General features: G+C 34.8%; 2 protein-coding genes across 3 annotated transcripts; one reads left to right on the top strand and one right to left on the bottom strand.

The window, feature by feature from the left end:
* Window positions 1-25: 25 nt before the first annotated feature.
* hspa4l (heat shock protein 4 like) lies at window positions 26-20,447 on the bottom strand. Of its 2 annotated transcripts, none has more exons than XM_058750396.1 (19): window positions 20,105-20,447; window positions 18,191-18,248; window positions 17,945-18,085; window positions 17,577-17,699; window positions 17,386-17,485; window positions 14,934-15,067; window positions 14,581-14,825; window positions 14,265-14,341; window positions 14,019-14,170; window positions 12,322-12,428; window positions 10,822-10,955; window positions 9,490-9,686; window positions 7,442-7,519; window positions 7,149-7,283; window positions 4,833-4,958; window positions 4,509-4,616; window positions 3,596-3,715; window positions 2,925-3,089; window positions 26-955 (listed from the first exon to the last, which is right to left on the bottom strand). In XM_058750396.1, exons 1-19 carry the CDS (start codon window positions 20,209-20,211, stop codon window positions 779-781), a joined length of 2,484 nt encoding a protein of 827 aa, XP_058606379.1. In that variant the 5' UTR covers window positions 20,212-20,447; the 3' UTR covers window positions 26-778. The 2 variants fall into 2 exon arrangements, with proteins under 2 accessions (XP_058606379.1, XP_058606380.1); XM_058750397.1 differs by having other exon boundaries at window positions 2,925-3,086.
* A 3,729-nt stretch (window positions 20,448-24,176) lies between these two features.
* On the top strand, window positions 24,177-27,714 carry chmp3 (charged multivesicular body protein 3). The gene is made up of 6 exons (XM_058749196.1): window positions 24,177-24,334; window positions 24,627-24,687; window positions 24,806-24,985; window positions 25,242-25,363; window positions 25,442-25,556; window positions 26,351-27,714. Exons 1-6 carry the CDS (start codon window positions 24,290-24,292, stop codon window positions 26,497-26,499), a joined length of 672 nt encoding a protein of 223 aa, XP_058605179.1. The 5' UTR covers window positions 24,177-24,289; the 3' UTR covers window positions 26,500-27,714.
* Window positions 27,715-27,910: the final 196 nt, after the last annotated feature.

Below are 27,910 nucleotides of genomic sequence, written 5' to 3'. Positions count from 1 at the left end.
AATAATTTAGATGGCAACAAACACATTCAGTCATAAAGGCATGTTTTATTATTTGTGATCATCAAACCTCAAGACTTGATATGGGACTGCATGAAAACTGGGAAAAAAAAGGTAATGACCGGCTCAGTACATTCTACTTTCATATGACACTACGGAGCTGAAAGCATTGCAATGTCAACAACAGGAGTGTACCTATATCTAAGCACCCATGAATTCAAATTACTAAAATAATATTTACAGGCTCTAGACAACACATCCTTTGGAAATGTATATATTAAATACAAATATAAACCATATATTTATATGTATTGCATACATATTTGCTTGTTTCCCCCCAATCTTATCGATTGATCAAACAGTATTTTGATTCATGTTCCCATAACAAGTTACCAAGTGATATGATTCACCTCAAGAATGCCTTTGGGTCTCCCAGAATGCATCACTTTGTTCTAGGGATAGCTTTTTGTTAAGAGCGGCAGCATCATTTCAGCTATTGAACTACATCTATTCTATATGATCCTATTGTGGGCATCCAATCCCGGACTGCTTTTCCAATACAGCTGTAACATTTGAAGGACAGCCTGATCCAGTCCCTTAATAGGTACAAGAGAAAACCAACAGAGGAGCAGACTTCAACAAACAGATGCACAAATACAGCCAACTGAGTGGTGGACACAAAGAGAATGGTTCCAGCTATTGGTTCGGTGTAAGTCGAAAAGGTTTAATAGTGGCTTAAGTGAGAATGGCAGCGGAATCAGATGGTTGAGTGTGGAAGAGCTCAGTCCACCTCCATCTCTCCAGACGGAGGCTTCGTCTGCTGATTGCCTTTGCTGTCGGCACCTTGCTGTGCTGCAGGGCCGTTATGTGCCCCGTTGTTTTGGTCTCCCTCTTCTACGGGCTCCTCGGTTTTGGGTTTGGGTCGGTTGAGGACAGGATTGCAAACATCATCTATTTCCTGCATTTCAACACAAAACAGATGGATTAATGTTTATATAAATTGCTTTTTATTCAATGATGCAGTAGGGAGTGTTGTAAGCCAGTACCACAAGAACCGGACACAACCTGTCAGTGACACGTTGAGATCGCATAATAAAAAGGAATAAACTGTGCTTTGCTTCATTAAAAAATAGAAGCTTATTGCTTATTTTTGAACTATGAGAATCAAAATTTTAACCACATTTTTTCAGTCAAATTATTTTCAAAATATTTTTCCCCCACAAATTGTCATTGCCATAATGTAAAACATCTAATTCCCATTACTTTAAGGCAAAATATATACAATAAATATTTTATTTGGTCCCACTTTATATTAGGTGGCCTTAACTACTATGTACTTACATTTAAATTAATCATTTGGTACAATGCACTTATTGTGTACATACATGTTTTTACATTGTACTTGTATATTTAAAAATACCTATATGTAGTTACATCTGTAATTAATTTCTGTAATTACATTTATAATTACACTGTTGACCCATCCCTAACACCTAAACCCACCCTTAAACCTACCCAGACCACCAAACCTGTCCTTAACCTTACCCGTATCCCACCTCAATAGCAGCAATAGTGTTTTGCAATACAATAGACCACAGTAAGTACATTGTACTTATTTTTTGATGCAAGTACATAGTAGTTAAGACCACCTAATATAAAGTGTGACCTTTTATTTAATTACAGAACACCACTTCTGTCAAAATAAAAGTTACTATACTATAAAATTGAGGTTGAAAACTTAATTTAGTTTCATTTTCAGGATTTATACGTCAAGGTTTAATTCGTTTTGCCACTTTTTATTTATGCAAATTTAAACAAAGAGGAAAAAAAACATTTCTCCCATATTTAATTTTATTTACCTGTCCAATCAGTGATTTGAATATATTAAAAGATGAAACTAGACAGTGTCTGACAAAATAAAAGTCCCATATTACTATGTTGATACCTATACTGTATATTGTAAGGATACTATAAATTTTAATTTAATTTTCAAATTATTCATCGTGATAGTATGGTGTTGCTGCTCTTTATTTAAAGTAAAAAATAAAACACTTTCCCCACAAAATTTCATTACTGTAATGTGAAATATCTCATGACTTAAATGCAAAGTATATGTGACCCTGGACCACAAAACCAGTCTTTAGTGTCAATTTTTCAAAATTGAGATTTATACATCATCTGAAAGCTGATTAAATAAGCTTTCCATTGATGTATGGTTTGTTAGGATCGGACAATATTTGGCCGAGATACAACTATTTGAAAATCTGGAATCTGAAGGTGCAAAAAATGTAAATATTGAGAAAATCGCCTTTAAAGTTGTCCAAATGAAGTTCTTAGCAACGCATATTACTAATCAAAAATGAAGTTTTTATACATTTACAGTAAGAAATTTACAAAATATCTTCATGGAACATGATCTTTACTTAATATCCTAATAATTTTTGGCATAAAAGAAAAAATGATAATTTTGACCCATACAATGTATTTTTGGCTATTGCTACAAATATACCCCAGCGACTTAAGACAGGTTTTGTAGTCCAGGGTCACATATACTGTAAATATTTAAATTAATTAAAAAAATTTAAGTATTTATTTATGCATCACAGTAGTATTTGCTTTACTTTATGTAATTTATGCAATTTTAAAGTAAAACATATTACAGTTTTTGTCATGAGTCAGAATAAAGGCAAAAAATGATTATCATCAATCATTACCGTAAAGAATTTTTGAACATAATAGATTTTTGGCTTTTTTTTAAGGCTTCATTTTCTTTATGCAAAATATAATGTCCTTTTTTAAATGATTTTTTGAGATGCCCGCTTCTTCATTATTTATTAAAGAAACTGGGGTGATCATTCTAATGACGGGGCGAAATGTAATTGTGACATGCAGCTTGTACTGTATTTTTCCTGTAAAAGTGCACAAACCTGAATCTTCTGAATGATCTCTGCTACTCTGACTGCTGGGTCTTGAGCGACTGTGAGTTTGCTCTGGGCGTTCATCTTTGCATTCATCCAGCCTGAAGCTTCACTCACACTCTTCTCAACAACACCCATCTCCTCAGCACTCAAGTGCTGGTAGCGCTCGTCCTGCTGGTCAAACGGCAGACATGACCACAGCATTTAATGCATCTCAGCTCCCATTCATTTCAGTAAAGTCATTTTCAGTGCTAAACATTATATTATCTTTAAGTGCATCAATATTGATGACGATCATTAAGATAAATTGTAATTAATGTAAAATGTTCTTAAGAATAAATAAGCCAATCTGAACAATGCTAAATATTGTTGTTACAAACATCTGACAAAGATATCACCTTGTAATAACAACATAAATGAGTAAAGAAACAAAGGCAAACACTCGAAAATAGTGAAAACTTTACCCCGAAAATAGTGGGAGACATAAAAAGGTACATTAAATAACTTGTAGATGATGAAAAAAGTGTAAGTTATCAAAGTAATTAGGCCAGTAGATCTGTGCAAAGGAGTAATCCCAAATAAAAACCAATTAATGTCTATAAAAAAGGAGGTTGTACATCACTCCAAGACTTATACAAACACAACAGGCAAGAAGCATTACATTAAGCATTACAGCTTACCTTCTGTTTATACACGTCCACCGCCTTCATAAAAAGCTGAATTTTCTTGCCTAGCTCATCGAACGCTCTGGGTCGACCCTCATGCTCTCTGTACCGTTCTTCAATGGGCTCACCATACTTCTACAAAAGACAAAGAAAACATCCTGCTGTAACACATTTTTCATGCAAAAGAGTTTTTCATTTGACGAACTGACCCAAAAGAAGCACATTTTAGCATACTTTTAAAAAGTTAACTTGTTACAGACTAGGGCTGCACAATTAATCAAATTTCTAATCGTAATTACAATTACAGATGACACAATTACGTAATTGTTATAAGGCACAATTACAAGAAAAAAAGTCCACTTACATTATTTTGCATGCTTAAGATGTGTGTTTTTGTTCTTTCTACAGGTTATCTTAAGGTTTTCTTTCCCCCATTGTTTTAATTTTAGTTTTACATTATAACATTATAATACCATGCATATTTTTACTTTTTATTTAGTTAAAGAAGAAACCAAACCATTGTATAGTTGACATCAAACAATGGTATAAAGCTATTCAAAACATCATTCGGTCACACTTTATATTAGGTGGCCTTAACTGCTATGTACTTATTTATCAAAAAATAAGTACAATGTACTTATTGTGTTCATATTGTATTGCAAAACACTTTTGCTGCTATTGAGGTGGGATACGGGTAAGGTTAGGGACAGGTTTGGTGGTCTGGGTAGGTTTAAGTGTGGGTTAAGATGTAAGGGATGGGTCAACAGTGTAATTATAAACGTAATTACAGAAATTAATTACAGATATAACTACATATAGGTATTTTAAAAAATATAAGTACAATGTAAAAATTATTAATTAATGTATAAATAGAGCAAAATGTCACAACTGTAATAAACATGCATGACCCGAACACTAAAGCACCTACTTTGAGTTCAGACAGTTTGTCCTGATAGATTTCTTTCTCCTGGTCTTCTCCTTCTTCATACAGCCAGTTCTCTGTGTCCTCAAGCATTATGGCGAGTCGGTTACTTTCCTGCAAAGGAAGAACATCAACACACATACATGGTAAGTCTTACCAGAGCTCCATTTTGGTAGCTGAGTATTTAAAATGTTCTGTTCCAAGTATAAAATGATTTGAGATTTTGTGAACTGCAGAATTGGGGTAGATTATACAGGAAACAAAGCATAAACTCCCTAGTGTCTTGACTGAGAACAACAGCTCCAGATAACAAAGAGATTATGTGCTCACATCTTCAGTGACATATTTCTCATAGATGCCACACAGTTTGTCTCGCAAGTCGTAAACATACTCCTCCACAGCATTTTTAGCATCGTTTCTCTCCTTCTCCAGCTTGTCCTGTATGATCATTTTTTTCTGTAAGAGAGAATGCAGTGAATATATATTTGCACACAGGATCAATGTAACTTTTCACCCTATTAAGTCACAAAAATTCTCAAACCCTATAATTTTCCAGGGTTACACTTTATTTTACAGTGTCCTAGTTGCATATTACATGTACTTACTATAGTAATTGCAGTAAATTATGCATAATTACATGCAACTAACCTTAAATCAAACCCTAATCGGGTAGCACTTTATCTTACAGTCCTGTTACTCAAGTATATCCTATGTTCTTATTTTAGTAATTACAATAACTAGGTAAAAACTAGGTACTTACCCTGAATCTACCCCTAAACCTAACCCTACCCCATGTAGTTACCTTTTACCAGTACTTTCTTAGGTAGGTACACTGCTGTAAAATAAGGTAACTATTTTAAGGTGTCATAATACAGAGTAATTACCTAATTAAGTACTTAGTAGTAGCCATTGTACTTACATGAAATAAAATGTACTTACCATGTAACTAAGTTATGGAACAGCCTGTAATTACAGTTTGTAACTATGTAGATGTAATAGGCAGCTACTGTTACACATATGTAACAGACCGAGTCTGTTACACAGCTACTTGTACACTTAAGTACAATCTTTATACACTTTATTTTAAGCAGCATGTGCCTGTGTAATATTCTGTAATTTTAATGTAATTAGAAAGGTATTACATGTATTTTAGCTGTGTACTGGTGGGTTAAATCAAACTAAGGTGCAGCTGGATAAGGTGTATAGTATAGATACACATGAATTACACTTAAGTACAATCTTGATTCACTTTATTTTAAGTAGCTTATGTCTGTGTACTTACATTTATAATTACGTTGTATAAAGTCTGCAACACATATGTAACAATCTTTTGGTTACACAAGTAGCAGTGTAACAGACTCGGTAACAGTAGCTGCCTTTTACATCTACATAATTACAAACTGTAAGTACAGGCTGTTTCATAACTTAGTTACATGGTAAGTACATATTGTTTCATGTAAGTACAATGGCTACTACTAAGTACTTAATTAGGTAATTACTGTATTATGTATTATGGACACCTTAAAATAAAGTGTTACCTAAAAGAAAGTGCAACCCCTAACTCTATAGTAAGTGCATTTTTTAACTAATATTACTCAGCATTTACATATAAAATTACACTGTAACAAGGACAATTAAAAGTATAACCTTATTCAGATTATAAACGAGACATCAAACATACCCTTGTGAAAAATAACTGTGCTCAACTGTACTGAATGTGCATTTTAAGTGTACTTCAAATCTTACAAGTATATTATTTAAAAACTGTACTTGCGAGATTACACTTTCATCTGTCTTGAGAACATTTTTAGAAAGTGGACTTTGTTATAATAATACTTGAATTATAATTTAACTGTACAGTTATTCAATATTACATTTAAAGTCAATATATTTTAAATGTTCTAAATTGAAATTTCATAATTATAAATGTGTATATGCAATATGTTATGAAACCTTATCAATATCTGTCAGTTTTGGACTAGGTGACATTAGACAAATTTAGTTTTTTAATAAAAATGACAAAGACAAACATTTTCTGCTTTGGAATCACAAGCACAGATGAATTGTGCACAAAAAGACCAAGAACGTACAGTATTTAGTCAACTCATGATTTTTTGTTGACTAACAAAAATACAATAGCCTAAAGCTGTAATGCCAAACTTCAGCCTTGATAAAAGAGTTTTAAAGTGTGAGATTACACAGCATTTGTTTTTTAAAGATAAAGAATGAACTAGTAAGTTTAGGACATGACTCTAAGTCCTAGAGCTGTGTTGTCGATTCACTGACAAAATGATCTACTAATGTCTTTTCCCTGAGGTCTGAATTGAGCTCTGTCATGGATATTTAGGGCAAACGCTAAATCCCTCATATGAGTTTAGCAACATGCACAGTACAAGATACAGTTGGTTCAGCTGGCAAGTGTTATGAACAGTAGCTACCAAGAGACGGATACAGTGAGTACATATAAACAAAATGAATTCAGCCTAAAGTGCAGAAAATGGGGCTCCAATTTGAGATGAGATTCAAAAATGCACAGAGTGGAAAAAAAGGGCTGCTTTGAACTGAGCTGAGCTGAGTTAAATTAATCGCAACACTCCACATGTTCTCCAGGGAACTGAGGCAGGCCGAGAGTGAATTGTGACTTACTTCATATTCAACAAAGTTGTTGAGCACATCTTGATCCAGCTGTCGGGTGGTGTTGGCCAAAATGGGTAGATCAACACTCTTCACTTTTGACTTGGCTTTGCTACTGCTTGCACCTTGATCTTGTTTATCACCATCCTTTAAGTAAATAAGAAAATTGAAATAATAATATAAACAATTATCAAGACACACACACAGATAGATAGATAGATAGATAGATAGATAGATAGATAGATAGATAGATAGATAGATAGATAGATAGATAACAATAAACAGCATGTCAAGGTAAATTGTACCTTACTACCAGAGTTATTCATCTTTTCCTCTTCAGTGGGCTGTTCTCCTTGGCCTTCCTGGTCCACCTGCATTTTATTCTATTAACAAAAGTGTAAACACAGCATGAGTGATCTGAACCTGCAGCTTCACTGTCCACAAAATTCATTTTTAAAAGCTCACAGTGCTGAATATATTTGCATGTTTTGAATAATCCTCATAAATGAGGACCATTGAACAGCTAAGGCTGAGAGCCATAGAAATCACTGCAATACAGACATCCTTCTGTCGCAATCATAAAACAAACAAATAAAGCCTTAAAATGAATGACGAAGCATGTAACGGAGCTGAGGTATTCTGCTTCAAAACATCTTTCATTTGGCTTCATGTATTATGTATTATTAGCTTGTGTAGCCTTGTGCAATAATCTGTATTGTATTGCATACTTGAATACTACGTACTGATTCAATTACTACACTCTAAAAAAAATGGTGCTATATAGCACTAAAAGTGGTTCTTGGCTTGTAATCATAGGGGAACCACTTTTAGTGCTGTATAGCACCATATCTTTAAAGGTCAAATGGTGCTATGTAGAATCATAAGAAGTGCCATATTGCATTGTATTTCTTCAACAAAAATGGTGCTAAACAGCACCAACAGTGGTTCTTTGGCTCGTAAAGAACCTTTAAAGGGGCTTAACAGGTTCTTTGTACGGCAGTGGTGCTATATAGCACCTTAATCACCCCAAAGAACCACTGAAGAACCATACAGGAGCTTAACAGGTTCTGTATATGGTAGTGGTGCTATATAGCCACTCAGTCATGCCAAAGAACCGGTGAAGAACCACTGAAGCTCCACTGAAGCACTATACAGCACCAAAAGTGGTTCCCCTATGATTACAAGCCAAAGAACCACTTTTAGTGCTATATAGCGCCATTTTTTTTAAGAGTGTAGTGTCTGGGCTCATTTCTAATTCTAATTTATTCAACAAGGATGCATTAAATTGATCAAAAGCGACAGTAAGGACATTTATAATGTTGCAAAAGATTTCAAATAAATGCTGTACATTTGAACTCACTAATCATCAAAGAATCCTGAAAAATATACATCAGTTTTCCCTAAAAATATTGATAAAAGCATTGATAATAATATTTATATAACAAGAATTATTTCCAATAACAATAACATTATCTTAATAATAACCCAGCTTTGCTGTCACAGGAATAAATTATATTTATACAGTTTTATAAAATTATCTATACCGTTATTTTAAATTGTAATAATATTCCTCAATATTACTGTTTTACTCTCTTTTTGATCAAATAAATGCAACCTAAGATGCTTTCAGAAACATTAAAAATCAAAACCAACCAATATTTTAAATGGTAGTGTATTAGATTTTTTCTAAATACATACACAATCTGTTATTTAGGAACGTTGATTTTAGGCTTCTCATAAAAAAATCTAAATGCTTGAAACTACTTTTTAGACAAATATAAATTATGCCTACATGTGGTACAACTTGCATTACTTTAATACAGTGCACAGTATATGTACTGATTGATTGATGTTATAATTGTGCACCTGACCAGTAACTTACCTTCCAGCATATTGAGATATTTTAGATTTTGGCCTAGTTTAAAAACCGCTGTGCCAAATTACAGCTGTTGATGGCATATCAGAACAATGGTAAGCTAAATAAAGTAACCCCTAACGTAAGAATGACAGTCCTCCTCTTCTAGGACAGAGGTGTCATTTTCAGTGCCTAACGCAGTGAGCTTAAATTAGTGACAAAGTGCAAAAACACTCCTCTGATTAGAACGCTAATGCTGTGCCTGAGTATCTACTCATGTTCAAGGAACAAAGAAAGTCATTCAGGTTTGGAACAACAAGAAGATGAGCAAATGATGACAAAATTAACATTTTTGGTTTAACTAATCATTCAGTATTTCTCTTGACAGTCTCATCATCAATGAAATGGCAAAATTCCACAAAACTAGAATTAGATTCATTTGAAATGAAACATATTTATCCAAAGAATGAATACATTTTGCGAATCAGCGTCTCCTACCTGTTCCTCAGGCCTGCCCTCATTCTGTACAGTCGGTTCTGTGTCCATCTGCACATCCTCTGCCTCTCCTTTCTGCTTCTCTATCAGAGAGGCACTGGACACGCTGAAGATACCGTGCATGTTCACGCGCACTTTCACCTTGACCTTTGAACTGTCCCCATCAAGCTGCGGCATAACATTCTGTATGGTAAAGCGGCCTGACCGCAACAGAAAAACTACTTTTAGCACTTTCTTTCAATCGATCCACATGCAAAATTGCCACCAAAATGAACAAAAACGCCCCCCAAATTCAAGACGGGGGGAAAATTTGTCCCTGCACAATTAAACTAAATCTATTACGATGGTTGTGATTAAAGTGAAATGTGAAAATGAATGAAAAGTGTTGAAAAAATCCTATTTATACAGAAAATAACTTGTCATTTTCCTTCACTTTAAATTGTACACAAAACTCTGTAAAATTAACAATTTGGCTGTTATTTGAAGTATTATATCATTATTGACATATTAGAGTAATTCGCATTTTACATACAGAAAAATACTGTATTATTTATAGCGTATTTTTCTTAAATTACATAGAAATGTATATAGAATTACAAAAATAATGGCGATAACTAAATCATATAAATCATAAAAAATAGTCAAATGACTGGCAGCAACAGCTGCTAAACAAAAAACGTAAAATTAAAGTAAAATATCCTAATTTAAATAAAGTGCAAAAACCTTTACAGAAATTTTTATTAAATGTTTTATAGAAGAAAAAAAAAACACTGTTATTTTACAGGTATTTCCTAAACAAACAAACACCAACACCTTCACTTAAAAAAAAAGGAAAACATTGCCCCATAAATGAAAAGTTAATTTCTGACCCTGCCATATGGGCAGTGTATTAGGCCCTCACACACTGACATACATTACACTCAATATGAAGAGGGTGTATGATGTGAAGGGAATTAGAGCTTAGGGGATGTCATGTCTCAGTCCTAATTACCTGGCTGGTAGGTGTATTTTGACACCTCTGTGACACTCCCCTGAGATTAGGCCTGACCCTAACCCACTTCAGTTACTGTGTTAAAGATAAAACAGGTGCTCGGACACAATGTTGAGGGCATTCTTAATCAAATGAGGCCATGAACGACTATTTAAGGGTCCCCTGGGCTTCGCACCAGAGTGATTAGTTCTCATTTTGGTTGTAAATTAGGCTAGAGCTGACTAAAACTCAAAGTGAATCATTCCATACTGATTCCTATAGAAGTTTAAATAAAGTCTGGTTTAAGAATGCCATTACAGAATGTAATCAACATGATACTGAAGATGTCACACAATAATACACACCTATTCTGCAATCCGGATAGGGCAGCTCATGTGGAGAACTATAGAATGCTTCCAGGTCAAAAGGTTCCTTCTTGTGGAAGGTGATGACTTTGGAGAAAGGTGCTGCATGGTTCTTACTGTACACCTCACATTCCCTGAAGACGAGAAAGATTTTCATTCTTAGAGTCACAATGAAATCAAAAATAACAGCTCGTATTTCTTTTGTGGAATATTTATGATCAATGATTTAACTTTTTTTTTTTTTAATTCATGTGCTCTCATAATCTTTAATCATGATCTTTAAGTTTCAATATCTCCCCCAAGCAACCTGTCACTCACGTGTGCAACAGTTGCAGCAATTAGCAAAAAAAAAACGATGTACCAATAATTTCCTTTTTTCCTTAATTGTTTCATTTGTACAAAATTTATATTTTAATTGTTAGTAAAATTACTAAAAAAAAAACAAAAAAACATTTAAAGCAATTCAAATTCTAGAAAAATGTTCTAAAAAATATTTTATTTATTTGTTTGTTTGTTTGTTTTTATTATTACATTTATTTTAATTATATTTTCTTATTAAATTATTAATACTTAAATTAATATGTAATTTAATATTTCATGTATTGTGTTTCAAATATTAAGCATTACAACATTATTATACTACACTGCACAAAGTGGCAACCTGCAATTGTCAACTTAAAGAGTTATTTCTGCCTGATTTAACCCATAAAAATACATTTTGATGGTATAAATTAATGTATTAATTCAGTGATGCAAAAATGTTTTTTTTTACTTAAATGTTTTGGTTACTATTTTTTCAGTGTACACAATACATATCACTGCAAAAAAAATTAGCTTTATAATCTAGTATATTTGTAGAGTTGACAGTTCATGTCAAAAACACATCCCACACATTTACATTTGAAAATTGAGCATGTTAATAGATTGATACATTTATTGTTAAGATTTATATAAAGAGAATATAAGATATATAAATTGCCCCAGCTGTGCAAATAAATACACTAGATATTTTTAATTTCCTGACTAAAATGTAAGTAATGCTGCCACGATGCTGAATTGTTTCATTGCTACTGTATGTGGCTGCTTTTCAGTAGTTTTCAGCACATTATTATGCGTTTGCTAGGATGATATGGTTGGTTGCTAGGTTCTTGCCTGTTGGTCTGTATTATTTTCTCATGCCTAGATGGCTTGGGTCCCTTCTGCAATGTAAGTCTTTTTATGGCCCACCAGGTGCAAATCAAATTGTGATTGCCAAGAAATGTAATATCACACCTCTCCGCAATAAGCTGCATGATTGGATGCATCATTTATTGCGGGTTATTCACTGATTCTTGAGGATGGTGGTTTGTTCCAATCCTTAACTTTAAGTGATGCTTTGCTTAGTGAGCACTACAAATAAATAATCACTTTGTAAAGAGAATTATTGGGACACAATATGCTTAATTCAGATACCTGCACTGGATTCAAACAGTATAAGGGTTTAAATGTGAAGGCTCTTACCCGACACTTTCATCTGTCTGAGACTTCCAGCGAAGAGTAATCGGGAAGGGAACTGCGTCTGTAATGGAGAACTCTCGGACTTTGAAGGCTGGAGACAGGATTGCACACTTAACACACACACACACACACACACACACACACATTCACACAAAAAAATAAACATTTATGATATACAAGCAAATGCAGTTACATAAGCTGTCTAAATAGGGTATTAGTGTAAGGAATCAGAGACAGCGATGCATAGTAATCCATGCATGCATCACACAGATTTCATTTTGTTTCTACACCTCTCCCACAGAATCCACAGACTCCCCAGGGAACTGGCACAAGTATTGTTCAACTGTTCTGTATCACACTCTCACACCTCTGCTGTAATGCCTGTTATCAAGGGCATTTCAAGTGCTACTGATGGATTTGTTCAGATTATGGTCTTTTTTAATAGGGATTTATGAATTTTATGTCTTTAAAGGAGACCTATTATGCCCCTTTTAATAATATGTAACATAAGTCTCAGAAAGTGTCTGTGAAGTTTCAGCTCAAAGTACCGCACAGATTATTATATTATTTTGAAAATGCCTATTTTGAGTGGAAGCAGAACACTGTTTTCATGCATGTCTCTTTAAACGTAATCAACATAATCAGCGCTGTTTGCGTTCAATAGAAAGGGTGCTCATGCTGAACTTAAACAATGCTGATTACGTTCTGGGGTACAGTCCAAAATGGTGGAAGATGGTAACTCTGGGAGAAGAATTGTTGAATAAATGATGTTACTATTGTTTTCTTTGTGCACAAAAAGTATTCTCGTAGCTTCATAAACTACGGTTGAACCACTGATGTCACATGGACCGATGTCCTTGCTACATTTCTGTACCTGGGAACATTGCAGTTGCATTACTGTCTACGGAGGGTCTGAGAGCTCTAAAATTTTATTAAAAAAATATCCTTGTTCCGAAGATGAACGAAGGTCTTATGGGTTTGGAACGACATGAAAGTGAGTAATTAATGAAAGAATTTTCATTTCTGGGTGAACTAACCCTTTAAAGCCATATTAGTTTAAACCTCTGATATATGGTTTTCTGAGCGCACACATCTGAAGCCCGCACACAGAAAGCGGCTGTCACAAGGAATGTGAATACTAAACTAAGTTCTCTTTCATGTCTTATTGCACTTAAACTGTCAAATACACACAAGTTAATGTTAAAAACACACACGAGTAACAAAAACTGTTGATTATGTCTGTGAAGGTAAACACCTGGAAAAGAAATGTTTATATCATATAGTAAATAAATCAATATATCCACTGCTCTCTTGTCTCCTCTGAGGCTGGGACCCTAAATGGTGTTCTGTAATCATCTGTGCAGCCAACATGCAACATGCATGCAACTGAACTGTGCAGCACGCTTTGCTCGAACGTTTGCCATGGCGTTAAAACTTGTACACCGTTGTTGCTTGTGAAAACACAATGGCTGCGCCGTGGGTGGAAGCTTGCAGATTAAGGGGCAGTAATATTATAATAAGATCCCTGAGCGACTTGTTTTTTCACAAGTTTGCAGAGAAAGGCTTACCAAAAACAAATTACTGGGTTGTTCTTTTTCATGTTTTCTGAGTTGATGGATGCACCAGGGACCCGATTATAGCACTTAAACACTGAAAAAGTCAGATTTTCACGATATGTCACCTGTAAGAGTCTGTTTTACCTGTAACGCACATCCACGTGCTACAGCTTCGTCTGCGTTCAGTGTGGTGCTGATGTCTTTACCGAAGAACTTTGAGATTCTCTCCTTTATGGCCGGGAGTCTGGTGGCTCCGCCCACCACCTCAATGGCATAGATCTCGTCTCTGCTAAGCTCTGTACCAGGAAGAATGCAAATTAGCAATGGATTTAAATTGTACATCTGTGATGACTGATTCGTTGGTGAACTGGGCCATCGGCTGCTGCTTACTTGATTGCTCCATGACCGATTTCAATGGCGCCTCCACTCTCATCAAGAGATGAGCACACATCTCTTCAAACTGAGGCCTGTGTCCAATCACAACGACATGTTTCTGCTCAAACCATCAATCCAACTATTTTCTATTAAGCCTGAAATGCTTCATTCGCATATATTTCATTTCACAACACTTTGCACCTACTTACAACAGCCAATAACAATTCTAGTATTTCCAAAAGAGGTTATGTGAACGTTGAGGTAAAAGTACTTCAGTAGTCTAAACTCTATGCTAATTTTGGGGCAAAACTTTGAAAAATAATTGAATTACCTGTTCATTTTCCCATGGACATCAATGTCATTCATGAAGCACTCGATGTTGAGAGGGAGATCAGAAGAGTTTGCACTCATGAGTTTCTTCAGTTTCTCACACTCCTGATAGAGCCTTAGAAGAGCTCTTGGGTTGTCTTTAACATTGAGTTTGAAACGGTTTTTGAAGTCTTCGCAGAAAAATTCCACAAGGATTTCATCAAAGTTGCGTCCACCCAAATATGAGTCAAATGCTGTAGCCAACACCTGAAAGAAAGAAGAGTTTGATAATACCTTTGATAACAGCTTTGTGAAGGATTAAACATAATTCTTTAAAGCAAACATATCCCATAAAAAGATATGAATAACACAAACCTTCAATTTTCCCTTGTTAAAGGAAGCAATGGAGACCTGATAAGATGAGTGCCCAATGTCAACAAACACAACATTACGGGGTTTCTCCTCTGGGTTTGGCAAGTCCTGTTTATAGATGCCGTAGGCCAAGGCCACTGCAACAAGAATAGCAATAATCACTGTAATAATCGACAGAGGTGAGTGTACTTCTAAAAGGCATTAGTCAAAATATCCAATTAAAATTTTAAACAACAATTCTGTATATCTATTGTACTATTAACATCAATGGAACCCAAATAAAGGACTTCACATGGTCATTATTTTAAAAAAGAACAGGGAACAAATTAGCACAACATCACCATGATTTAACAATTAAAATAAGGGGCCATGATTTAACTAAAAAAAAGGAACAAAATAGAACTACTGGTCACTTTGTTCTAATTTGTTACCTTTTTTGGTTAGAATGCTGTGGTTAAGCGGCTTTTAGTTAAATTTCACTAAACGAATGAATTAATAAAACATGGTCACAAATTAATGGATTCTTATGCTGTGTTCCATTTGTATCCAGAAGTTGGAAATTCTGAGTTCCCAGTAGGAACTTTTTAAATGGAACGCCCTCTCAAGCCAAAAGTTCCGACTCGGAATCTTGGTGAAATCGCAACAACTCCAACTTCAGAATCCAATATGGCTGTTTAGTGCATCAACAGAAGAGAAACAGTAGTAATATATTGTTTATTAACACTTATGTTTGGCTTTGTCTCAATAAACTCAGTGGTACACACAGTAATATCCAACTTCTATTTGTGGACATGATACTATGACATTATCTGTGCAAAATACCACTTTTTATGTATTTTTAATCGACTGGTATTGCTAACAATGGCCTTGGTTTTCTGACTTCTGTACTGGAACACGGTCCATTTAGGCGCAATGTGATTCTTTGATTAAGAATTTGTGGTCACAATTTCTATTTTTTCCTTTTTATGATAATTCTTTCCTTTTTTATGATAATAACCAGCTGATACATTATTCCTTACTAACTTTGGCTGGTTTCAAACTACTGAGTTACTATGAAAATTAAATAGCCTATTTGTGATTACTTATTTTTTGTAGTAGCTAATATCCTGCTTGAAATTGTTGCCATGAAATGGCTGAAGGAGAAGTTAGAAGTAAAAAACACTCTACACAGTTATTCAAACCACTTGTGCATAGCACAAACAACTGTTCAACAGGGAGCACTAGCCAACAGCATTATTACTGCAAACAGTTACTCTGTCAAAGATGTTGAAAATGACTAAGAAATCATCATTACACAAGGGAAGGAAACTGTAATCACTTGATTCATGAATCATGTTTTTGTCAGTCATCACACATTAATTTTGCTTCCGCAACACCCTCACACATTCAGCTAGATCAGGGGATTGCAATCTATGAAGGGGTAATTATTGTCATGACAGAGAGAGAGAGAGAGAGTATGTATTCATATTATAAATAATGTCTATTCATTTTATTTAGTAATTAAGAGTTAATATCATGTTGAAATCCCTAACAAATGTATAATATGCAAATCAACCTTTACAGTAAATCTGCATAATATTCATGCAGCCAGTTTTATTTAGTTAAAAATTAGATTTGTGTAGTTTGTTTTTCAACAACATGCAAACTATGAAAAGTGGCACCTCGCATTTGTTACCTTAAAGGCATAGATCACCCAAAAATGAATGTTTACTGTTAATTTACTCACCCTCGGCTCACCTTTTTACATAAACCATGAGAAACCATGAAAATTTCATTTCGCCCCTTCATTTAAGCTCTCGGTTCACGCATGCTCGTCAACTGAAGCACTGAATGAGTTGGCAAAAACCGGTATCTTAGGACCATATTATTTTGGTATTTTGGCTCATTTTGAGACATCCAAAAGTGAGTTATGAATGAGTAACTTGTAGATCTATGCTGCTTTCAGAAGATTCTGTCTGATTTGTTGAACTGGTTCAAATAAAACCCGTTCAAAAGAATGATTTTTTTCACCAACCAGACATCTGAGGCTTTGGACTTCAAGTAAATATGTTGTAAGTAATGTTCTGTTTCTTGAACAGACTGATCATTTTGCCTCATAAAACCTTAATATATCGTAACAAGCCACAGGTAATAAGTTTCCTGTATATGTTTTCTTTCTTTTTTTTACTCTCATGTGATGGTAGCCATTGACTTGCATTTAAGAATCATCAAGGACCACAAAAAAATTTTTTGGGGTGAACTATCCCTTTAAAAACTATTTCTACCTGATTTAATGCATAAACATTAGTTTTGTTGGTATAAATCAATGTATTTAGGTTGACTCATGGAAGTTAAATACTATTTTTGACTTAAATAAAACCAGTTAATTTAGATGCTACCATTTTTTACCTTACCTTTTTCTGTTTATTATAATGACAACATAAAAATACAAAATCAACAGCTTAGTTTTGCTGACCTGCTGTTGTGTCATTAATTAGCCTCAAGCAGTTCAGCCCCGCAATCTGAGTTGCATCCATCAGGGATCTCCTTTCAACATCCGTAAAGAAGCTGGGGACCTGGAGAAAAGCCAAAGATGTCAGAGAGAAGACAGCCATGTCAAGAGCACTACTGAAAATATCCTAAGTTCAATGATTCAGAAGCACTCACAGATATCACACAGTCCACCACAGGCTTCTTCAAGGCGTGCTCAGAAGTTTCTTTCAGCTTGGTGAGCAACATGGCAGTCATCTGCTCAATGGTAAACACCTTGTCCTCATTCAGATAACGTACCTGTGACCATGCAAATGTAAGACAATCTCTAGCATGTTCAACATTCTAGAAGTTTCACACTATTGCTTTTTGCAATGTTCTTGAGAACATTGGATTCCTGAAAGAATAATTTAATATGCACACAACTATTCACGTTTTGTCTATGCATTTTTTGCATGTTTTTGTCCAAAACAACTTAAATTTTGGCACGGTGATCTACAATAGCAAAACAGTTTTCAAAGTGATGGCAAAACACAGTATATCACCTTTATTCCAGTGCTGCCATTGTCCAGTTTGTGAAGGTTGTAAGGCAACTTGGATTTTTCCCCTTGAACAAATTGGTCATCGAACGCTCGACCGTGAAACTTCTTAAAACCGTGAACCGTGTTCTTAAAGTTAGTTATGATCTGTAGGGGGCATGTTTATTGGTTAATATCCCACCTAATTTTATGATTAGCAAACATTTCAAAGGTTAATAAATTAGAAAGCATGTAATGAACAGCATTTCGTACCTGACTTTTAGCAGCATTCCCAATGGTCCGGTTTTTAGAGGCCAGAGAAATGCATGCTCTGTTGGAAAAGATGACATGTAACATACAATGTGACAACACCCTCCATATTTTATTTCCAAACTGATGCATTATAGAACATGGATGTGCAGGGTGTGGATCAGCACCTTGGACAGCGACTTCACTAGTGCTTATCACAAGTCTTTTCTGAGTCTCTTACCATGTTATGGTGTGAAATAAGCTTTTGAGACTTGAAAAGGCATATCAAAACTGCTAGCAACTAGAGGTCTTCAATATAATTTATCATAAGAGGCAGCAAGGCGACTTCTGCATTTCATAACCACTAGAATTATGACAGTGGAAATTATTTGTAGAATTAAACAGGCTACCCACTGGAAAAAAACAACAACAAATCAAACTCATTTGGATTAAGCTGTTCAACATGTTCAGTCTACGTTTGAGATTATTTTAACATGTTTAGATGCAACCTCATACTTCTTCCATTCTTTCACAACATGTGTGATTTCTATAGTAGCAATCAATATGTCAACATATTGTGTGAAATATTAATTCACTAATAGAATGCATAGAATGAGACTACAGGATGTTTCAAACTCATTTTCAGCCCCATCTATTGGATTGTCACTACCAGACAGAAAATGTTTCATAGATAGATAGATAGATTTTACAATGATCTATGTAATTTAAGGTAATTTTCTTCAAAATATCTTCTTTTGTGCTCCACGGAAGTAAGACACGCAGCTTTGGAAATCTGTACTTGGATAAAAGCGTCTGCCAAATGCATAATGTAAAATGTAAATGCTAAGAAAGAAAATAATATTGCTATTGCCTAAATTGGTTTCATGTTGTTGACAAAAATTAGTAACACAGCTGTAAAACTTTATCACTTCCTTCTCTCAGGATATAGCCTAGAAACAATTTTTGTAATAATATTTGTATTATATATATTAACTGACATGAAGTATTGAGTCATGGTGTGAAGACTAGTCGTCATATAATGTCATAATTTCGATAAAATTCTAAGAAAATCAAATGAAAGCTCCATTTGTGTAAAGAACATTCTAGTCATCATCTCTGATTAATTTCGGTGCAAATGTTGCTATATTAAAGTGGGACGTGTTATGTCCCATTATATTTGAAGAATCAGTGTCATCTGTAACTAGTGTTGCAGGATAAACTGAGGATGCGCTAACAACATGATTCGATTTGAGTAAGCACCGCAGTGACCCCCTAAAACAGCTCAATTGTGCTTTCCTTTCAGACCAATTGTCCAAAACCGAGTATATGAAAAATTTTATATAATATTTTAGATAATATCCAGTTTTACAGCATTTTATTTTGATTGTATGTGCTGCCGCGCCCATACGAGAGTGTGGATTTGTCGACCGAACAACCTGCACGACTCCGCGGTCACAGTCTCGTGGATTCAGCCCATGAAGGGTGTCAGATTATACCGTTCACGTGCAGTGCTCGTGCACCACATGCACATGAGAAAAGCCTCAGACAGTCTTTCTAATCCATTTCACAAACGACTGGATGTGTGAATGACAGCAGGTGTGAATTACGCCGTGCGTGTCTCTTGTTCACATTATCAAATAAGGACTTCGGCGTTCTCGTGATAATAAGCTAATTGGAAAAATAAAAGCACAAAACAGCCTACTTTAGCATTGCTCTCAGACACGTTTCAGGGCGTAGCAAACACGGATAAGACTCGTACAGCGGTTAGTAACGCTCGGAATTTCATGCAAAATGGAGATGCGCGAAGGGCTTAGCATCTTTCGGACAAAGTCGCAGGAGCAAAATGCACTGGATCGGGAACATGGCCAGCTAGGCAACAGCAAACGTTGCGTAACAACACACAGCATCATTTTACAGGGACGGCAATGCTATACTTACGGAGTGCATCTGTCACTGTATTCATTTGCAATGGTTTCAATGCCGCCGCTCCTGGCAACAGCGATGTAACAGTTCTGGAAACCCACATCAATTCCCACCACAGACATGTTCAGTCCTTATTTCTTTATTCTTAACACCTCCGGTCCAGTTTTAACAGTGCAGCTGGGTGAGAACACAACACCCCTATTCTACAGTATGTGCGCTAAAAGAATACTCGCTATTATGTAAGTCGGGCTTTTTATAGATAATTCTTCCTCTCTAATCCTAGCAGAGAACGCTTCTACTGCATTCTTGCAGCCTCCACTGATATTGTCAACCGGCAATATGGGTAAACCTGCGCATTTGTCAAGAGACTGGAAATCAGCCAAACCCCGCCCACGGGAGGCTCTGATTGGCTACTGGACGCCAACCAGCAGTTCGATTGGCGCAGCGTCCCAGATAAGGACGAAAAATCTAGAACTTGGCGAAAGAAGCTCGCATTTTTACGTCACTGGGAATGACCGTGCAGTTAAACGACCTATGAGAGAGTCAGGGGTCCATCACTGGAGGGGGAGATGAAAATAAATAAATAAACTGGAGTTATATTAATAATTAAAGGATATAATTAGCACCGCCATCTTTTTAATCGAATTCATCAGACTGCGACTCATGGGAGATTATTATTTTTATGTTAAAGGAAGGTGTTGCCTATTGTTTGGTGATTTAAAAAAAATACATACACACATTACATACATACATAAAAGGTTATATTTAGCACTATCAACTTTATAGTCGAAAATATCTGAGGGGAAATTATTATTTTCAAATGGTTACTCGTTGCCAAATGGGTTTATTATTTGGTGACAAATAAATAGATAGATAGATAGATAGATAGATAGATAGATAGATAGATAGATAGATAGATAGATAGATAGATAGATCAAGTATAATAAATAAAGTATAGATTTAACACTGTCAACATTATAATCGAAAATATCTGACTATAACTGAGGGGAGATTATTATTTTAATATTAAAGGAAGGCGCTGCCAAATGGGTTTATTATTTGGTGATTAAAATACATACATACATACAGAGCTGGGTAGTAACTGAATTAAGTAATCAGATTCCAAAAATTAAGTAGCTACTTGTAATTAGAGTAAGTTACATTTTAAAATACTCGTAATCAGACTACAGTTACTTTTTTTGATCATGATTACATATTATTCACACAATAGCAATAAATTATTCATAATTCATTGATTCTCCCTAATTTCTCTTTTTCATCTTTTAAATTTTCCTTTCTAAAATAGCCTACCGATTATATACATATTATATATGTATATATAGTGCAGTTTTGTGGACATTCACACAAAGATCAGTCATTATTCAGGTGGCGACTGCATTTGACCACTGGATTTACAAAAATCATTTCAGGTTTAAGAAAGGTTTCATTGCATCAACTACTGATGAACACATTCATTTTTATTTGAATTATTACGCTGTAGGTTTTTTAACCATGTATTTTTAATTATAACTTATTAAAATGCACATATTCGTGTTATTTCTTAGATACATGTAATGCAGGCATTACAAAACTTTTTTGCATTTAAACCCTATTCACCAAATATATTTGCTTTAAGTACCCCCGAGATTTTAAAATAAATATTTCAATAAAGTATCACATTTGCATGTTCACGGTTTCTTTAAAGTTGATTAATGATCACATGGCATGCAGGTAAATAAAAATATTTCATCTTTTTTAGTAAGTGTTTTATTTAAAACAAAGTCTATAGAAATACAAAACAGTTCACTCCTGTATTTATGAATGGGAGAAACTGTAACGCGCAATATGGAGGAATAGTCCCACCTTCTAAATGAAAGAGCCATATTTCCCATAGAAACCTGGGGCACGTTCAAGCTCAAACCTGTGCGCAACGTGTTGCTATAGTTTCCGGGTTGAACGACATGTTTCCTGGAAACGGTGTGCAATGGGGTTTGAGATATGTTTTCTCATCAGCAGCAACATGTATATAAACCACGCCGTATTAAAGAGACAGCTCGCACAATGGGTCCAAGTAAAGTCGTTTACAAATGTGTCCGCTGCAGCTCGGTATAAGCAACAATTTAAAATATTAGATATTTTAAATATTGTTTGTCATTAGAGTTTTATAGTAACAATATAGCATTTCAACATGATGATGTAGCCTAGTTGTATATATTTTTAGCTTCATTGCAAGGCAAGTTTATTTATATACCAAATTTCATACACAATGGTAATTAAGTGCTTTACATAAGAATGGGCGGCAAGGGCAGTGACTGTAACATCGAGCATATTTTGCATATTTATACCGATTTCATCAGGCTCCGAAGATTCTTCAGAAAGAACACAAAGAGTGGCCTTCTCAGCTGCTATAGTCTCAACTCTTGTGTCATCAGAACAGTGTTCAACGCGACACCGTTTCCATTTAAAAAACGTTTTGCAATGTTTTCTGGGGCTGAACGCAACCCTGACTAGACCAATCAATGCGCATGCGCAGTCTAAGCATGTTATGACTCCGAATGCACATTGCCTGGTCTAGCCTGAAAAATAAGCTTTTTAAATGCTATGTGAGCATAAGAAACAACATTGATGAGGCAATTAATTTCAGATTTTTGTTGCTGATGTGACATATGTAATTTAATTGTGAGTTCAGCGAGCAGTTTTTGAGATTTCAGGATTCCCCCATTCATTAAGATTAGTCTTGTACGAGCTGCCCGGAGGCGTTGCAAATATGGCCGCAGAGTGAAGAGGCTTTCCTCGAAATGGAGTTTGTTTTAAAATGATTTATTTTCATTTAAATTTTTTATGATTTAATTAATTGTCAGCTTTTCATTAAACTCACAACCCCCCTGCAGTTCCTTTACAAACCCTAGTTTGGGAAACCTTGATGTAATATAATGTTTAATGCACTTCATGTTGTAAATTACAATGAATGGAACAACTTTTCTTACTTTTTGCATTTTTTTTTACATATGGTACAAGATATTGCTATTTAAATCAATGTGATAAACGAGTTAAATCAAAAGTAATCTAAAAGTAATCTGATTATATTACCTAAAATGTGTAATGTAACGGATTACGTTACTGACAACAATTTTTGTCATGTAATCTGGAATCAGTAACGGATTACAATTTGTAAGTAATCTACCCAGCTCTGCATACATACATACATAATATTATATATGTAATACTGTTAACTTTATATTCGAAAATATCTGAGGGGAGATATTATTTTTATATTAAAGAAAGGCGTTGCCAAATGGGTTTATTATTTGGTGATTAAAACGTACATACATGAAAAAGGATATATTTAACACTGTCAACTTTATAATCGATAATACCCAACTATAACTGGAGGTTATTATTTTCATATTAAAGAAAGGCGTTGCTCAGTGGGTTTATTAATCTTTTTTTTTTTTTTTTTTAATTATTTTGTATGGTCTGTTTTGCATTACGGGATAAAATGAATCCGTTAATACGTTTATTATTAAATGTGCTTATTCTTATACCAGGAGCGAATTATTATTATTATTTTATTTTTTATATTTTTTTGCAGTTTAGCTGTGCCTCATCACAATTTATGCCTGTAAGAATCAGATCATCATTTCAAATGTGCAAAGCTCGGTGAGAGCAAAAGAGTCTCTCTATCAAAGGGCGCTGTGCACTCTGTTGGTTGAGCAGCAGTTTCCAAAGCCTTTTCCAATGAGCCGCACACAATGAGACAGAACACAAAGTGAATGAATACAAAGAATAACAAATGAGCTTAAAAAGTATTTAGCTTCCTATTTGATGTTCACTGTTCACATCACTGTCCTATTAGCCTACGTTATTTATAAATAAGTAAATAAATAAACAAATATGTTTTATTTATTTACATAACTGTATGTATGAAAAAAATATTTGTATTATTTAATACTTCATTTAATATTTTATTTATTTGTCAATCATTTAAATTGTATATTTGTATGCTGTTTGTCTATTTCGACATAACAAACATTAAAAACGGTATTAAAATACAGATCAAGCCGTACTTTTATTATGAAATGTAAACCGGAACTTACCAATGTTGTCATACGTCGAGAGGTTGGAATCAGGAAGTGGACTTGTAATGTACTATTTTGATAGAGCTTGTCGCTGTTCAACTATCTAATTCACAAGTTCAAAATGGGCCTTTTTGGAAAAACACAAGAGAAACCACCGAAGGACCTTGTAAGTAAAACATCGATTATGGCGGACGACGGGAGTTAACGGTTTTTATTAAATGTTCCATTGTAAATAATAGCAGGCCTATAAATAGCTCGCTTGTCATACTTGTTGGTATCATGCTCTATTACGTAATGTCATTTTAAACGAAGCACTTTAAAAAGTTTGGTTTAATTCTGTGGTCTGTATGTGGGTTGTTTTGGAGAACCAAAATGATCAAATCGCTTTACACGCCTGTTGGTAAAATCCTGTCACAACAGGTATCTGATCTCAAACTGTCTTCATCTCTTTTCCACAGATCAATGAATGGTCTCTCAAAATCAGGAAAGAAATGAGGGTTATTGACAGACAGATTCGAGGTGAGGTCCTAATACACAAGTTATTGTTATTTTGACAAATGCAGTCTATTGTAATTCAATTGTTCAGTTCGGTAACTGTAGTTGTAATTGTGTATATTGTTGTATATTTTTTCTAAAGATATTCAAAGAGAGGAGGAGAAGGTGAAGAGATCGATCAAAGATGCTGCAAAGAAGGGACAGAAAGATGTCTGCATCGTCCTCGCCAAAGAGATGATTCACTCAAAGAAAGCTATCAACAAGCTGTACGCCTCCAAAGCTCAAATGAACTCTGTGCTGCTCAGTATGAAGAATCAGTTGTGTGAGTATAGTTTTTATTTAGAGACCCAACAATGAAAGTTCACTAAATTCATTAAATGGACTAAATATGGCACGTACAGAAGTATGAACGCTCTTTCACTGATCCTTTTTGATTCTTAAATTGAATTAGCTGCAATCAAAAGTATGTTAAAGGAAAAAAGGGGAAACAATGTGATGCAAACAACAACATTTTAAGCATGGTGGTGGCTACCATGTGTATGTTACTCATACATTTGTTCATTGGTTTCCCATTGCAGCTGTATTAAGAGTGGCAGGCGCCTTGCAGAAGAGCACAGAGGTCATGAAGGCCATGAACAGCCTGGTTAAAATCCCAGAGATTCAAGCCACCATGAGAGAGCTCTCAAAAGAGATGATGAAGGTACGTACGTGAACACTTCTTCAAATATTCTGCACAGAAATGTCTCGATGAGCACATGTAACACCTCACACTACACAGGCTGGAATCATAGAGGAGATGCTGGAGGATACACTGGAAGGGATGGATGATGAGGAGGAAATGGAGGAAGCAGCAGAGGCTGAGGTTGACAAGATCCTCTTTGAGATTACAGCCGGTAAGAAACCACATAACCATCACCCACACTATCAAAAAGCGATTATAAAAGATGTAAAAACTTGTCAGTTGGGTAACCGGAAGTTACCTTAATACACACAGTGTAAAACTAATAAATCTAATGGAACATTTCATGACATTTTACAGTAAAATACTGTTACATTTACACTTTTGGAAGTGAAAAAGAATTTGAAATTCCCAGAATTCAACTGTGTAGCAGTTCATATTTTATGCTTTTTCACTGAAGTAACTGTTTTTCTTAGTAGTTATGTACATTCGGGTTTTTTTTGTTACATCTTGTATAGTTAAATATTTAATGCATTATTTTAGTGGCATGTGTCAGTGTTATGTATTTACTTCAGCTTCTGGAAAAGATACTTATTTTGAATACCAGAAATTGGTAGTAAATTTCACAAATAATTACAAAGAAACGGCAGGTAGCACATTTATAAGACATGAAATTTTGAAGTAAAAAGACTGAAATAGTATTTTCTTATAAAACATACTCTAATAATCATTTTATTTACTTTTAGTACTTCAGTAAGTTGGTGTATTAATATTATATCAGTTAATTAAATATATGTTTTTGTGTTGTTTTTTGGACTGTATATTAAGTTCAGTTCATAAAGCCTAAAATGTTAGTAACCACATCTGCCATTTTTGTTGTTGTTGTTGTTGTTGTTTTGTTGTTTTTTTTAAGAAAGGCTATTTCATCTCACTTCCTACCATTCCATTTCATTGTTATGCCCTCATGACGTGAACCAAAGATGAAACTATTGCTTTTTTTATTAACAGGTGCACTCGGAAAAGCTCCCAGCAAAGTCACAGATGCCCTGCCTGATCCAGTGCCGATTGGAGCCACGGCAGCCTCAGAAGGGGAAGAGGAAGAAGAAGAAGAAGATATCGAGGAGATGCAGTCCAGGCTAGCAGCGCTGAGGAGCTAAAAGTGTTTTTTACCCTTCAGCCCTATAGGCATAGACAACATATCTCACTTCCTCTGTAGCTATTCTTACCCATGAAGACACTTTGGTACATTAAACTTAGCACTAAATTCGGACTTGATGTAAAATATATGGATAGTGGCTACTGAAATAAAAATGAACTCTATATGACATACAATAAAGAACAGTGAAGTCAGATATTTAGTTGTTATATGGTAGCAGGTGGATGGCTTTTTTTCAAATCATTAACTTTTTACTTAAGCCCATTTTATTTCTAGATATTCTGACTCCACTCATTTGAATCTATGCCTATAGTTAAGCAGCTTGTCCAAGAATCTATTGTGCAGTGGTGTCATATCGTCGGTCGAAATCGTTTTGTCTCTGTTGTCGAATTTGCAGTTCATTGGGTTGTATGTATCTCAAGCCTTATTTAGGCTAAGCGAATAGTTCTTTCCTATATCTGGTAAATTGTTTTTTTACTGAGTAGGACAAATTCATGGAAGCCATTACTTGTAAATCTTGTACAAATACTGAACATAAAAATATATCTGTTTGCATTGTTATTTTGTAAGTAAAGTTATCGGCAAGTTATAAAACAGGCTTTTGGAATAAAGGAATGGTTGTGCTCGATAACTGACTGGCTTTTACACACCAGATGATCGCATTTCTGGCTTTGTTTCTGCTACTTTTGGACTTTTGTTATTGTTTAAATGCACATATATCTTTGTATGTTATTAATTATGAGAATTTTTTTATTTAGCCTTTGCTTTGCTTAGATGACTGAAATGCTTACATAACAGATGTTCCCCCGATGATGGAAATGGCTTAAAATTGTTATGTTACAGTTTCTTTTATGTTACATTTTAAGTTGAATATTTTAATATCGGTCAGCTGAATAGTCAGTTTGCTATAGTTCTATTATGTCTACATATGAAACCACAACTCTTTGTGCATTCTGGCTTTATAATTAGTTTTGGCATGACCAATTAATATTTGCTTATTTGGCATAAATTGTGCACTCTGGAGTGACAAGTACATAGATTTTGTACAGATCCAGTCTCAGTTGACTCAGTTATAATCTCCTGAATGAACCAAATTGATTATTCAGCTTCATTTCAGATCTTTGCTGTGTACAAAAACATTCACATCTGCACAAAACTGTTTTGTATATTGGAAGAATGTGTTGATAACACTAATAAAATTTTACAGGCAAAAAGAGTACATTTCACAGCGCTGATGAAACCAATGTTGTAAACTGTTAAGATCTCATACAAGTCATAATTCAGCATAGCATTAGGGTTTTTACAGTAACAGTAACTGGTTGTATTAACTGTGTTATTATCTACTGCTTTAGCAGGGTCTTTTGGGATTCTCAGAGGGTTGTTTTACTTACCTCAGTCTCTCTTCTTTTGAC

This window comes from Onychostoma macrolepis, chromosome 17 (genome assembly GCF_012432095.1).
Source record: "Onychostoma macrolepis isolate SWU-2019 chromosome 17, ASM1243209v1, whole genome shotgun sequence".
Lineage (NCBI taxonomy): Eukaryota > Metazoa > Chordata > Actinopteri > Cypriniformes > Cyprinidae > Onychostoma > Onychostoma macrolepis.
Note: the sequence above shows the minus strand (reverse complement) of the source record. Positions and strands in the feature narration are given on the sequence as shown.